The sequence below is a fragment of the Poecilia reticulata genome, chromosome 8, assembly GCF_904066995.2.
Source record: "Poecilia reticulata chromosome 8, P_reticulata-male-v2, whole genome shotgun sequence".
Lineage (NCBI taxonomy): Eukaryota > Metazoa > Chordata > Actinopteri > Cyprinodontiformes > Poeciliidae > Poecilia > Poecilia reticulata.
This window is the reverse complement of record NC_088837.1, coordinates 17,128,274-17,143,910: the sequence shown is the minus strand read 5'-3', so window position 1 is coordinate 17,143,910 and position 15,637 is coordinate 17,128,274. Positions and strand designations below refer to the sequence as shown.

The window sequence follows — 15,637 nt, the reverse complement described above, 5'->3', positions numbered from 1 at the left end:
GTGCAAAGGGTGGGAGGGAACTTCACCGGAGAGTACACTTTCATATCATTATCACGTTATATCATAATCCATTGTTGGTGGCTCATGAGATTAATGTCGGAGCAGGCAGTTATCACTCTTGTTGTTTAGACTTAATGGTTACCGTGAATTATTCATTTCATTTCATTGATTTGTGATGCGACTCGTGCTGACAGAGTTGACAGCGCAGGTTGACTGATACGAAGCGCGTCTTCTCTGACTGAGGGTGAGGAGCAACGGGAAAGAGATAGCGAAGCAAAGAGAGCAAACAAACAATCGAAAGCAAGACAAATCATGAAGTTGTTATGCAGAAAATATTGTCACTGCTCAAATGAAGCGGGACAGGATTAATTTATCAAATATCTGCTGTTTAGAAATTGGTTAAGAGATAGCTAACGTGTTGGGTCAGAGGCTTCGTCCCTGTAAGGCATTAGAGCTCATTAGAGTAAGACTGCAACCAGCGTTTGTGTGAGAAGACAGGATGGGTGCTAAGGTCACTTCCTCTGGCAGCTGTGGCAGGTATCACAGGGCAAGCATTGATGGGTGGTGGCATTGCCTCCTGTTGGATCAGTAATAATGAACAGTGACAAGCTCTCCACAGCCACAATAAATCACAGACCACACAGGAGATCCTGTAGACCGGTACGGGGAGCTTGATATCTCTGCAGCACCCACAGGCCTGCTAGCTATTGCCACAAAGTCTCTCATTCATCTACTGCTCTCCTGCAGTGTGCATCTAAGTACATTAGACTATAACCCATGAATTTATGTATTGCAATAATTTATTCAAAAAGTGAAACTCTTGTAGTGTATTAATACATTATACAAAGGGAGGAATATGTCATGCTCCTATTTCTGTTCATTTTGATCATTATGGCTTACAGCTGGCTGCACACAGTGGCACAAAGTCCCGGGTGGAATCTTAGGCTGACATCTTTGTGCATAAAGTTGGCATGTACTTCTGCATGCTTTTTTTTTCTCTTTTGGTACTTCTTCCCCCTATCCAGAAGCATAACTTGGTAAGGAGACTATATGGCGTAACACTATCTTTTGGTACAAGGCTTTTAGTTTGGCAAAAAAAATACAGGTGTTTAAATATGAACACATGCAGAATGTAGAATTCACCATGCAACACTGAAAAGCTTTACTAAAATAAAGTAGATATGACTCCTATATCACTTAAGTTTTGGAAAATCAAGGTTTCTCATTTAGCTTACTTTATCTAACAAAAGCTCACACTTAATTATTTACCAGGAACAATGTTAATGTGAATGTAAGCATCACTGATAGAGATAGGTTAAAGTCTAAATCCAGCTGCCTGTGGCATTCAACAACACCCAGTGTGGCACAACCCCCGGTGTTGAGTTTGTTCTTAACAAAACAGCTCAAAAGTAATAAGAATATATATATATATATATATATATATATATATATATATATATATATATATATATATATATATATATATATATATATATATATATTAGCACAGACTGAAAAAAATCCTAAACAGCAACACAGGTAGTTTCTTTATTGTACAACCCATCTATCATCCCCTTATCAACTGACAGAATCAAACCAAATATCCAGCCAGTTAGCCACCTTTAGAAATGTTAGAAAGTAGTGATAAAATCAAATTGTTTTCAGTAAATGTTAAATTTTCTTGTTCCCTGTTGAATCCATGAAAACATTATCAATACATTTGCTGCATGGCACAAAGGCGATAAGCCTCAGCGCTGCTGAGGTCTTGGGGACACCTAGACTGCTTTTATGAACTGTTATGCCGTAGCCTCACAATCATGAGGAAGACTGCTGACTTGACAGTTGTCCAGCAGACAGTCATTGGCACCCTACACGAGGAGGATAAGCCACAAAAGGTCATTGCAAAAGAAGCTGGCTTTTCACAGCAGTATTAAAGCACAAATATTTGAAAAAAATGAGTGGAAGAAAAAAAGTGTAGTAGAAAAAGCCTTTCAAGGATCAGGCAGCTAAGCCCATTCAACAGCTTGGAGGAGATTCACAAGGCGTTGACTTTGGCTGGAGTCTCTGCTTCAAGAGCGACCACACACAGACGTAGTCAGGAAACTTTCAAATTCCTTGTACTAAACCAGTGTTGAAAAAGAGACGATGGCCAAAGCTGACCTGTTGGCTATAGCTAGAAAGGACCAAACGGTTGGTTCTGCAAAGCACTGCTTTCACTTTGGTCCAAAGATGTATTTTTTGATCAAATACATTTGCATTACATTTGGACATAGTTTAACAGATAGAGTGGAGGGGTACAGAATTAGGATGATGATGATGATGATGATGATGATGATGATGATGATGATGATGATGATGATGATGATGATGATGATGATGATTTTGCTAGTCCATCATCTGCATTTTGTTGGTCCACTGAGTTTTTTCGAGTCCAAAGTCTCCACTTCCATCTGCCAGGGAATTTTAGAGGAGCTCGCCTTTCAGCAATATTAAAGCAGCTTTAACTTCTTAACACTCCAGGCCGCAGTCCTACCACTATTGCCTCAGTTCATGCAAAAGGACACCTGACCATGTATTGAGTGGATATGCTGCAGAGAGCATGAACAGACTTTTAAGTAGGCTGGCATTCATGCATTAAAAAAAAATCCTTTTTTTTAGGCCTTGTGTTATATTCTGGGATATTTCATGAGAAGCTGAATTAAAGGTATTCAATTAGCCATATGGTGTAATCATTAAAATTGTACAGCAATTTAAACATTTATTTAGGTCAACTTTAATAATTCTCTATAAAATATGAGTTTTTCTTCTTGAATTGAATTACTGATATTAATACATTTTTTTCACAGTCTTCTAATTTAATTAGGTGTTGTTAAAATTAGTCTGGTGTTATGACTGAATAACCCTGAATTTAAGTCAAATAAAATATTCTATTTAAAATCATGTTTTTTTAAATTAATAATAACATTTTATAAAGAAATAAACGAAAATTTAAGCACACAAAAAGGTTATTTGAAGGTTTCTCTGTAAACACTGCTGATATGTGTTGTTTAAATCACAACAGGACGTGCCTGCTTGTGATGAGATAGTAATTGTTCTGACGCTGTGGCAGCATGTTTTAAATTTTAGAAAGGTTCTTCTAAGAAGATGAAATGCAAGTAGCGCTGGATGAGGTCAGGAAGAAGTTGCCTCCAGGTGCTGCAGTACTGGAGCGCAGCATTTTATACACAAGTAGAGGCTTCTCATTCAGTTAGTCTGATTCAGTCATTTTAAATTGTTTGTACAAGGCATAGAAATGTCTCTTAAGAGATAAAACAGCTATCCATAATTCATAGCCGTGACGGTGGTATGTCTTTAAATACAAATTGTGCAAAGCTGGAAAAATAATAAAAGGTCCTGTATTAGAGAAAAAATCTTCAGCAGCAGTTCTTATCTGTTGTAACATTAAATAGTTGGTAAGTCTGAAAATGAATAAAATGTCTATTTTTTTATTGTCCAGTCTAAATAAAATAGCAAAGGATCAGTAATAACTGGTTATTTTTTTATTGCATGCTTTTGGGGCTATGGTGGAACAGAAAGGACATGAAGAGCTAGACTATTCGTCTAAACACTTATTTGTATTTATTAGATGTTCTAAGCCACATTTTGTCTTCCAAGAATTAAAAAAACCATGAAGGGACAATTTTGCAAAAATGGTCAGAAAATGTCAACCTGTATTCATATAATTCAGTTTTTTTAAATGTAGCACATGTTGACAAGACATTTCATATGATTTAATAGGGGTCTAGATTATATCTGATTATTCGTATCATCTGGTAGAAATCCAATTCAGAGCAATCCATTTTATTCCAATATATAATCTATAGTAGTTTTGCAGTTGTTTTTTTACTGCTCTAACATTTTTTTTGTGCTAACATTAAACTTAATTAATTTACAAATCTAAGATTTTACAATTTTTTTATTATTTCACTTTGAAATTTCTAGGGCAGCGTGATAATAAAGGTCTTAGTTCAGTGCCTGTGTATTTAACCCATATATCATGTCTCCATTGTCCTCTCAGTACCCACCAACACCTCTTCTGTGTGCAGTTAACCACCTTTATAATACTCATGACCTCTGATTAGTTTGTGTATCTGTCACTCAAGAAATTCCAAGCGCTTGATTGGTTGCTTTATGAAGATCATGCCAAGTTTAGAAGCTATGACTGTTTCTGGAATAATAATAGGGAACGACTACAGGGACGGAGAGGTGTCTGGGTTGAGGCTTATGGAGAGGGAGGGAAAAAATGCATCAGAGAGTCTATTGAATAAAAAAATGAGAGTGACTCTTTCAATACTTCTGCCCCATTTCCTCTGCCTTTACCTCTTCAGTCGCCACGCTATACATGTTTGATATCCTTCCACTATTTCTGCAGCTCGGCAGATTCCCTCCTTTAATTTGCATTCCCTTAAAGGACGCTTCCATTAAACCCCCCTCCTCTTTTTTTTCTCCCCCTTCTTTCCTTCTGTTTCTTCAAATAGGTCTTTTTCCCTGGATTGGTCTTTCGGAGGGAGCCTTATTCCCTACTGACTACGCAGCCTATCCCTGCTCTCCCTGAGTCAGTAATCAAACACATTGGCTCTAATACACAGGCCATTACAAGAGCTCTGATGTTCCATCTGCACTGAGACGGCACAATGGTGTCATTATTTAAACAGCTCGGCTGCTGCAGCAAGCAAGATACTACCACACCAGAGCTACGGCCTTAACTGACCCACCCCAGTAAATGGAGAGATGTTGGGATGGTCTGACCTCACTGTGCTGCTGTAGTTGTTGCAAGCTTAACAATATTATCCATCCTGAATGACTGCTTCTGTGTTAGCATTACAGTGGGCTTTCTCTTCCCACTGGGGCTGGGACCTTGTGGGCTGCTCAGCATCAATGCAAATGGAATAGAATCAGGTTGTTGTGAGGGAATAATAACTAATGCTATTATGCTGTCTTTGGTAGCAATAGCCACACACAAAAGGATTACAGAGATTAGCGATATGCAGCAGTAACTGGAGGATAACAGTGAATCGGTTGGGGGAGCAGAAGTTTATCCAACATTATATCATATTTTTCCACAGGTTGGGCTATTCCGGTGCGCTTTTTGTGTTGTTTTAGCCCTGAGTGTGATTTAAAGCAATATGCCATGTTTTTGGCATATAAAAAAACAAGAGCATGATAAATATTTTTCCACATTTAAGGTGACATTTATTTTGTAGAATTCAACGGGAAACGCAGTCAGACGGGGAAGTGTAAAATTAAGGTAAAACGACCCCAAAAAACCGCTTGCATCATTTTGCACACCCTTAGACCAATACTTTGCTGAAGCACCTGCCGATTCATTTTCCGCTTTTAGCCTTCTTGAGTTCACACCTATAATTATACTGAATCTGTTTAACCCGGCAAAGTAGAGCTGTCCTTGCTGAATTTTTATCAAGGTGGATGAAACTATGAACAGTTTCAACCACCAGCCGTCGCTGATCTAAAACCTTCTGGTGTCTGCCGTCAAGCTGAAAGTGAAAAGAGATTTTAACTTTTAGCAGAGAGCCCAAATATACACCTAAATCCTAGAATCTAGTCAGATTTCAGAACTTAATTGGACCGAAAATCTATAGACTCGCCTGAAATGGGCTGTTGCTCAGATAACATCCTCACAGTCTCAGAGATTTTGAAAAAAAAAAATTTTGTGGTAGAGTGAGGAATATTGCTAAAACAATATATGGTACGTCTTATTTAAGAATGCCTAACATATGAACTGCGAATAACAGTACATGTCACATTCCAAGTGTAATAAAGTTTTAAATCATTTACCATGATCAAATTTTTACATCACTATAAACTGGGATACTGAGAGGTGCTGTATGTTCTGTTCAGATTCTTATTTTATCTATTTGAATGAATTATTGAATCATAAGAGCATCCTGTCGGGGAGGTTCATCAGTAAAAACACATCCTCCCACTCACCAACTCTTAAATGGTAATGCAATATTTTTCAATATACTTGCTATATTTTAAATTGAGAAGTGGGATAATTACATTCACTTTGTGGGTGATTACTTTTATAGAGGTGAAGAAGTAATTAATTCACTCATTCTCATGCTCATTTATTGTTACACTTTCTTGTATTGCTCCCTCTTGCCTAACTCCAGAGAGTACAAAAGAGTATCAGGTGTGACAAAGCTTCAACGCAGATGACTCAGAGGGAGAATTACTTGGAGGCCGGCAGGCAGAGCAAAGGATTTTTTTTTCTTCCCTTGCAGTTTCATCTTACTCCACTACCCTTCATTATTGATGGTTTTCTCGAGAAATAATATTTCTTTCAGACGTGAGTGATACGAAATTTTAGCAGTGCTGAGTTAAAGAAGAATGCTGCTGTTTTCTGTTTACCCCAATTTAACCACGAACCTGTTTGAAGTGTTTTTTTTTTTTTTTACTTGATTACAAATATTTAATGCAGCAGTTTGCCTCACTTTCTGATTTGTAAGTGAATGATTGCCATTCGGTTTTGCATGCCTCACCGTGTCGGTTGCTAGGAGGCAGTCATTTCCTTCATAGCGGGAGCTTTGCCACTGAACCAACTATTTGTTGTTGAAGCATCTGAGGCATAAACATCAATCCTAATAGCGTGGCAAATGCTGTCGCTTCATCGTCAAGATTTAAGAGATTCTTTTCTGTATGAAAAAAAATAAATAAAAATGACCGTCACATTTTATTACTGTCAAGTGTTTAAATCAATCCAGTGTTTTCCCAACAGAATATCTGTGCTTTTGTTTTCCTAATCCAAGCTTTGCCTCCCATTGCCTTGCATGATTTTAGCTTAGTCTAACAGAGTCTGTGTTTTTTAAATATACTGCAATGCCTGTAAGGTTGTTGGTGTTTTCAAAGCGCTTCATGAATATTTTTGAGAAGTTCTTAGAAGATATTTTACTTTTAAAACAGCAGTGTTAGTACACTGAGCAACAGACCCATGCAGAGTCGATTCGGTTATCAAAATAAGATCTCCGGTTTCCAAGGAGGGAGAAACAGAGACAAGAGTGAAAGCCTGCAGCTTCGAGAGTTGCAGCAACTTCTCCAATTATGCATCAAAACAGTCTGAGTAAACTCTTTACTCTTCATGTGATCTCTCTCTCGCTAATGTTAAGAAGTACTTGAAAATATTTCAGTGGTATAAGTAAGCCTTGAGGGTCCCTTCATTAAGGTCTCCACCTGTGTATTATGGACAAAAATTATCTTCTTAAAGTAGAGTAAAAACATTATGCATATATACATTTCTCCCTTTTTTTTTTGGGAGTACGAATGTTAAGTTTTATCCTTTCCATTCATAATAAATAGTTTCATTTTTTTCATTTTCTGTTTTTAGAAGCACACTAAGATTATTTTCTACCCTATCTAATTTATGATATTTGAATATTTATTATTACACATATTTTTATTACGACTATTATATTTTTTGAGCACAAGTGTCAAAATTGGCAGCGAGAGTGATTCTGATCGGTTTATTTTTTTTCTTTTTGCAGTGACGTTAAAAGCTGGCAAAAGGTTATTTGCATCGTGGTAGAATTACAGATAAAATGTCTTCAAGTAGAAAATTATGAACAGTAAATTTGAAGGGATTTCAACAACAGATCAGAGAAAGGAAAGCAGAAACAAAATTGTGCTGGTGATGTGTTAAAAAATATTCATTTTTTTTCTTTAAAAAATCAACAGAAACACTGGTTGTTCTTCAGTTTTTTTTCTTTGTTTTTTTTTTTTTAGGAAAAAGTTAATCCCAGGCTGGAAAATGTTATGATATTTATATTATGAAAAAGTAAAGTATGAAAATGAACAAAAAAAAATCCCTGGGGAGGAGGGGCACACACACACACACACACACACACACGCACACACGCACGCACGCACGCACGCACGCACGCACGCACGCACGCACACACACACACACACACACACACACACACACACACACACACATAGCTTCTGAAGTCCTCCTCCATGGTTGAAGAGGACTTGTGACACTCCGTTGTTGATGACCATGTCTGCCAAAGCAAACAGACCCTAATGATCTCAGTGATTATCGTAATGATCCAATAGAAAAGGATAATGAGGTTATTTGCTTTGGATCAAGGCAGCCTGTAAATTAATGGCTAACAAAACAAAGCATAGCATCTGAGACAAGATGACAGACCGGTGTGGCCAAGTGGGACTCTGTCGCCATCCCATTTAGGCAACCACAGGTTTTTCTTTGTGTTGTTACAGCTGACTGTCATTTGCTTACCTCCCTGCTCCTCTTCAGCTCGGCCTCCTCACCTCTCCTCCGGTGCTTTGAAATTGCTGTTCCATTCTCCCATTTTGCACTCTCAGGACTCACAGAGACATAACGTTCTGCTCCATTAGAAGAGAAACATTGATGATAATAATAGTGGATGTGATCAGTGTAAAAGGTCAGCTCCTGGCCTTGGGCAGCTAACATCCTTCTGTAGGGGGAGTAGAAAGGGTGAAGACACCCATCTCACGCCCCCTAAATACACCTAACCTCCACGTATACTCCTTCACCCAGAGGCAGACTGACTCATAAACAACTAAAAGAGTAAATTCTCGGGGGGGAGGATTATACTTTTTTTTGTCACTTTTCACTAATTCTTCACTTATTTTCTCACATTTTGGACACAGAATGCTATCAATACAGTGCTTGTTCTTCCTTTTATCTGTTTTGTCAGGCTTTGTATCTTTGTTCCTCCCCTTATTCCTCTGTTCAGTTTTGTCATTCTTTCACTCATCCTCTTTTCTAACCTCAGAGATACTGATTTTTTTTGTAATGTCAGCTTGTTTTTTTTTTGTGTGTGTGTATTATCTCAAAATGGAGTCAGTTTGTCCAGGTTGCACTTTTTTCTGGTTCCCATCTCTTCGGTCCAAGCCAGCCAGTCATTCTCTGCTCTATTTTCTTTGCCTTTTTCATCTTCATAGACCTCAGGAGAGTTGGTGTTAAAAAATACATAGTGAGGAAAAGTCAAAACATGAGAGAAGGGATATTTTCCTTATTTAGAGTACATATGTTGTTGAGAAAACCTTTTCAACGCTCGTATTAAATTGATATCGGATGGAAAAAAGCTGTAAAGTTGAAGTGAAAAAAAAAGAAAAACCTGACAGAGAATCAATGTCTCTGCAGTGTTATATTGCACGGCTATTGCTGTTTGTTTTAGATTTTAGACTTATCTTTGTCTCCATGCCTTTCCTTCTGAAAATGTCTTCTGGCTATTATTCACACCCAACACGCAATGAACTCATATTAGAGCAGAATCTTCATTAGTGTAGAGGCAGTGTGTGTGTGTGTGTGTGTGTGTGTGTGTGTGTGTGTGTGTGTGTGTGTGTGTGTGTGTATGTGTCTGAGTCGAACATTTCCTAGAAATAAATGCTGATGTAAAGAACAGCTGCTGCAGTCTGCTTTGTTCTGCTTGCCTTCAGTCCCCCTCCTGTTTAGTGTCTGTAGCTCTCTCTCTTTCTGTCTCGCTTGTACTCTACAACATTCAACATATTAATCCGCACAGAAACACCCAAGCAGGTTGCTGAATGTTCTGGCATTGCCACTAGGGAGGAGGTTAAATATCAGAAAAGGTCATAACAAGGAGGGGCTCCGGAATTCAAATGAAAGCCAAATCAGGGATGATGATGTAGATTTGGAAGGAGCCACTTAGTAACCCAAGAATTTCCATCTTCACTTCTTGTGGAAGGAAACAGCCATGACTGCATGGACTGTAATACTCACAATCTACTCATGTTTGTTTTAGATTTATAATCTGGGCTAGAGCTTTCGTAAAATATTTTTGCATTAATATTTTCATATTCTAATGCAACCACTCTGACATTATATAAATTGGTATGTTTTCCCAATCCTATATCTGTAACGCTTTGATTCATATATGATTAAATAGAGATCTTTTTTTTATGTCGCCCAAAGACAATATATATATATATATATATATATATATATATATATATATATATATATATATATATATATATATATATATATATATATATATATATAATTTTTTTTTAAACTGTTTTAAATGCTGAAATTTGATTTTAATCCAATGAAATAAATTGTACACAGACTTGCGCTATTTTGCTTAAAAGAGCAGTGCAACTTTTAATAGGAATTTCACTTTCTATGTCACTCCAGAAATGATAACCAGAGTTAAGAGTTGCAAACACCAAACTTAGTTTTTGAAGTTGTTTTGACATCTTTTATTTCTGAATAAATCTATAAATAGATTATAAAGAAATCTCTGTTAAACTTTGTTTAGAATTATTATGATTTTTTTTTTATTTAACATGCTATTTTATACTTTATCTAAAGTATATAAATAAAATATAATAAAAGACTAATTGTCTTACAAGAAACTGCTGTCAATATGGAAAATCCAGTGTTTAGAACGGCCTTAATTCTTCCTGGCAAAGACTCAACAAGATGTTTGAAACATTCCCCAAAGATTTTGATCCATGTTGACTTGGCAGTGTCACCTAGCTGGAGAAGATTTGTTTGGCTTCATATCTATAATGAGAATCTCCCATTGTAACACATCACAAAGGTCTTGTTTTTGTTTTAGCCCATTTGTTTAGAAATTTGACGCGTTGTAGATGTGTTATGTTTAGAAATCGTATGCATATCTGTTGTAATGAGTGTATTTTTGACCCCGTCTCCTTTGCTCCTGAGAGTCAGAAGCCGAGGTTCTTAACCTACAAAATGGTGGCCAGAGTAGGTCTCTCCCTCAAGTGCAGGTATATTCAAGCATCTTGGCGCCTTGTTAATAAGTGATGGAAGTATGCAGCAGTATGGAATGGACAAACAGACTGAGACCCACTCTGCAGTGATGTAGGTGCTGCTCCGGTCTGTTGTGGTAAAAAAACAAACAAAAAAAACAACTGTATAAAAGTGAAGGTCTTGATTCCTCAACCTGTCAAGGCTCAAACTCTACCCTGTGGTCATGACATAAAATCATAACCAAAGGAACAGGACCTTGTAAACAAGTGGATGAAATGAGCTGTGACCTCTAACATGAACAAGAAATTTTGAGCCAGACAACTGCAACTCTGGATGTTTTCTCTCTTTTTTTTTGGGAAAGTTCTCTGTAAACTCAGAAGATATTTGTGATGAACATGGATATCAACTGTGCATGGCACTAACACAATAGGATATTTAAAATCACCTAAATCCCTCTCTTTTCCATTTTGTGTGGACAGTTTGAACTCTGAAATGTCCATGTGAGTCAATGGTTTGCCATTTTTGGCTGTACTGTTACAAATACTCCTGGCTAAATTGTTTAAATTCATAATTTTTATTTGAAAATGTAACAAAATATGAATTAAATTATCCTTCACAAATCAGAAAATGAGTATTTGGTTTAAAATACGAATCAAATTGATTATGCAATTCTCAACAACAGAAAATATTTTATTTGTAACACTACGATTAAATGAAGGTTCTTTGGAAAAACATAACTCGTTGGGGAAGCTGCACTTGGAAACAAACCAATGCACTGAAACTCAAATAAAGGGTGTGCAGTATACAGCTGAATCAAAGTTTGCAAGTGAGGATGTGTGCACATACTCCTATTACCTCCTATAATTAAATAAAAAGGCAAATGTACCTTGCAATCATGCTCAAATTCCCCTACAAACACACACATGCAGACCAATCTGTCTGTTTCATCAGCAAACTCAGCAGGAGGAGTATTAGCTATAACAACACTGTCTCTTCGGTTTTCTGTCTTTCAGCCCCTGCAGGCTCTACTGTCAAAGAATCAGAGCTCAAGTTCCAGAAAGTGATTTATATCATTAGGCAAATGAGATGTGTGAGCCCTTCAGCAATGCTGGCTAAGTTATCACTTTCCACTGCCTCACATTGTATATGTGGCCATGTCGGTAAACAGACATGGAGGATACCTGTTTTTCGCATGAATACAGCTCTGCTAACAGGCCTCCAAACATATGTAGCATGTCTGATTCAATAAAGTGTCTAAACACTTCAGAGTGATGAGCTGGTGGTGTCAACAGCTGTCTCCATCACCCCTTGCTCAAATTGGCTACCGCCGTGCCACCTGATCAAGGCACTTGACCATCACACAATGAGCCAACTCTTTTCTTCTCCCAGTACAATGTCAACCGCAACCATGCCACTTCTGCGCCTCTTAAGCTTTACTCAGTCCTGAGTTTTTTACATATTTCACAGATAAATGCAGTGCAAGATGGCCTTGCAGATAGGTATAGGGAAAAAATAAACAGACTGGAAAAAGAATGACTCCTATTTTTTTTTCCTTCTAGCCCCTTTTCAGCATTTTGAATTTTAACCTGCTGTTTTTAACCTTTCTGCCTACAGGGTCACCGTCAGGGAGGGTGTGAGCTGAGGAAAGTGGCACCCCGCGCACCCGTGCCTGCTGACCACCTTCAAGCTTTAGCATCCGTCCTTTTTCCCGTCTCCCTGCTAAGCTTCAAACATGGCTCTGGCGATCTGGATCATCCTCAGCTCTTTTGTGGCTTTTAGCAACATTGCCCCTTCCTCTCAAGGTAGGTTTTTATCTCTGTGGTATAATATTTTTTTTTAGAGTGTTCTGGAATAAGGTTGTGCTTCTTTACAGATTTCTTTTGTTTTTGCTTTTTTTGTGTCACACACTTAAATGTTTTACATAATCATTTAAGTGATTATGTAAAACATTGTTTTACATAATCATTGTTTTAAAAATAACAATGATTAGCATTGTTTAAAAAATATAGTAAATAAAAAGAGATGTTTTTAAATTAAGGATTGTTTTTATATTGAAAAACAAGGGCAATGCAAAACAGCCTGGGCATATATGAAAAAGTAATGCTTCCCCTGTCATCAATCATATGTGATAAGCGGCAATGAGTCTTTTATATCTACTGAGAATTGTTGTTTCTCACTTGGCTTCTTTGCAAAATAATTTTCATTTAGCCAAGTTGTGAAGTTCTCTCTGTGTTAAGATCGTGTTACAGCATCTGAATCAGATTTAAGTCTTTCACTTTGACTAGGTCACTTTGAAGCCCTTAAATTGTTTATTTCCGAGCTATTTAGATGTGGACTTGCTGTTTCTGATCAATATGTAGCAGCATAACCCAAGTGCACTAAAGTTCAAAAACCGTTGATCAGATATTCTAGTGGTATTGGTCATGCAGCGCTCTCCCACACATAACATTTCAGCTCAGTTTGTTTCTTTATGAACTGACCTCACTGATGTGAGACTTGGGGCCTGTTTGGTTTTATTAACTACTTAACGCCTTAATAATTGGACGTCTTACTTGAAAACTGCTTTTTGTGTCTGTTTCAGTTTTCTTTGACATCTAAGCTTGTTCGAAACTCTGAAACATTTGGCAGTGACCAAATAGGAAAACACTCTGTCTACTGAAGCAAAAATAATAATAGTATTTATCTGCATTCAGAGCTTGTGCTCATTTATTCATTTATTTTTTTTAGGAAACAAAATGTGTTTCTAAGTACATATCGATTCCCCGACTTACCTTATAATGCTGGGTAGAAGCTCCTAAGCACTGTTCCCTGTTGCAGCTCTGACTGGATTATTGCAAACGAGGATGTAATATTTATATGTTAGCTGTTTGATGAAGGTTGTAAGCGTATTGACTTGCTGACCAGGCTAGAAAAGCTGTACTTCATTAACCGTTTCTCATATGAGACGAGGCCAGGATGTGTGCGCAAGGTGGGAAGTGATGTGAGAGTGTCAATAAAATTTCTCGTCATCTTGCTGTGAGGTGGAGCGTGGCGAGAGAATAGGAGGGAATCCGTGCATGTAATGGTGCCATATGTGTGACCTCTTTGAATGTGCCATGTACCATGAGATATTGCATTTTCAGTGTGTGCGCGCGCGGGGCGTTGTAAGCTTGGCAGCAGGTGACCTGGCTGGGCTCAAGTAACGCTGGAGGGTGTGTGTGTATATACGTGTCGGAAGATGTGTATGAGAGACGGAGCAGAGATTGCAGGGAGGATGAAGGGGTGGTGGGAAGGGGGGGGGCTGTTGAGTGTCCTGCTAGTGGCCCACCACACAGATAGCAGCACACCATCTGCTGTATGCTCTCAGTCAGCTCCGTGCCAGCAGTCTGCTGGGTGATGGACAGCTAAGATGAGGAGGAGGGGCTTCAGCAAGACGGGGTCACCGCATGGAATAACGGCAAAGGAGGAGTTTAGGAATATGCATGAGAGCGAAGGAGAGAGTGAAATTAAAATGTGTTTATGCCCACTTGTGTAAGTATTGGCTCCATCATTCTCTGATTTGGAAGCTTCATTTCTAATTTGAGTAGGTGCTGTTCTTTCCATCTTAATTTGGCAGCTTTCTGGAAATTGGATTTGCATACATTCTGCTCCATTCCTTTTTGTCTTGTGGCACTATACGTGCACGGCTGTGAGTATTTGTGAGAAGATAAGCCTAAAATATCTGCATGACCTGGCTCTTCAGGACTATTAATAATGCATTAATAAATCAATTGAATATCATCCCTATTTAGCTCAGGAGCACAGGCACAGCATTTGGTTTGATGAAATTAAGATTTTTTTTTTTTTTTTTAATAAATAATGGCACATGCTCATGCACACCCACACTGTTGTGGTGCTCAGAATGTTGGCAGTAAAAATCTGGCAGAGATTCATTGTCTCTATTGTAGTGTGACCAGAGGAGCGGGAGAGAAATGGAAAAGAAAACAAGGAAAGTAGGTCCTAAAGGAAGGGAACGGGGTTTTGATGTGATGAGAGCTGCGGAAATCAGTCTCAGACTAATCAAAGCTCATTTGAAAAGCGACATGAGCATCACACATGGCTTCACTGTCTAATGTCTACTCCTGCTCTCCCTTGGTGCTCTCTCCAACTAATCTGCCAGGCTTTAACCCCACTTCGCTCCTGGCTGCACATTCTAATATTTACCACTAACTCTCACACATTTATTCTCCTCTTAAATCTGCTCTTTAGTAAAAATATCCCTAACCAGCATGAGCTTAGTGTGTGTTCTTCTTTCTCACATATCCCGCCTTGCATCGTAAAAATATTTCCACTTAAATCACTGCAGTTCATTATTCTTCTTCTAGGGCTCTGTGAAGAACATATTAGTAGCGCATATGACTAAGGAGAAGGCAAATGATTTGAGTTTTAAATTAAATAATGATTTTTATTTATTATTATTTATTTATTTGTTATTTTTTTCAATAATTTTGAAATTTGTGCCGTACATTTGCCAGTGCTTCTAAGAACAGTATTTTGCGGCAAATCCTGTATAGTGCTTCTCTGCACCTTTTTATTTAATGGAAGTTTCTTGCTTCCTATTATCAACTGTTTTTACCATTGATTTTGAATTATTGTAACACATCAAAAATCTCTGATCTAGGCCATTTAATTTTAGCTCTGGCTGTATGTTCTGGGTTGGAAAATGATCCCCTGCCCCAATAGCAAAACATTTGTGTCTTTTTTTTTTTTTTTTGCCCCTTTGTTGCAAATTGTGACTATCCTTAAAGTTGACTTCTTTCCATAAGAGTCGTATGTGAGAATAAATAATGGTTTTCTTGTCAACAAATTCTCCGCTGAGTAGTCAATCTCTCCAGC

At 37.8% G+C, this 15,637-nt stretch overlaps 1 protein-coding gene across 2 annotated transcripts in view; it reads left to right on the top strand.

The window, feature by feature from the left end:
* Positions 1-15,637, top strand: part of adgrl1a (adhesion G protein-coupled receptor L1a) — a 104,193-nt gene that overhangs the window by 35,390 nt on the left and 53,166 nt on the right. For both annotated transcript variants that reach the window (XM_008416067.3, XM_008416068.3), the window contains exon 2: positions 12,398-12,585. In XM_008416067.3, the coding sequence (XP_008414289.1) occupies positions 12,516-12,585 (70 nt within the window). In that variant the 5' untranslated portion in view covers positions 12,398-12,515. The remainder of the gene's footprint in view (positions 1-12,397; positions 12,586-15,637) is intronic.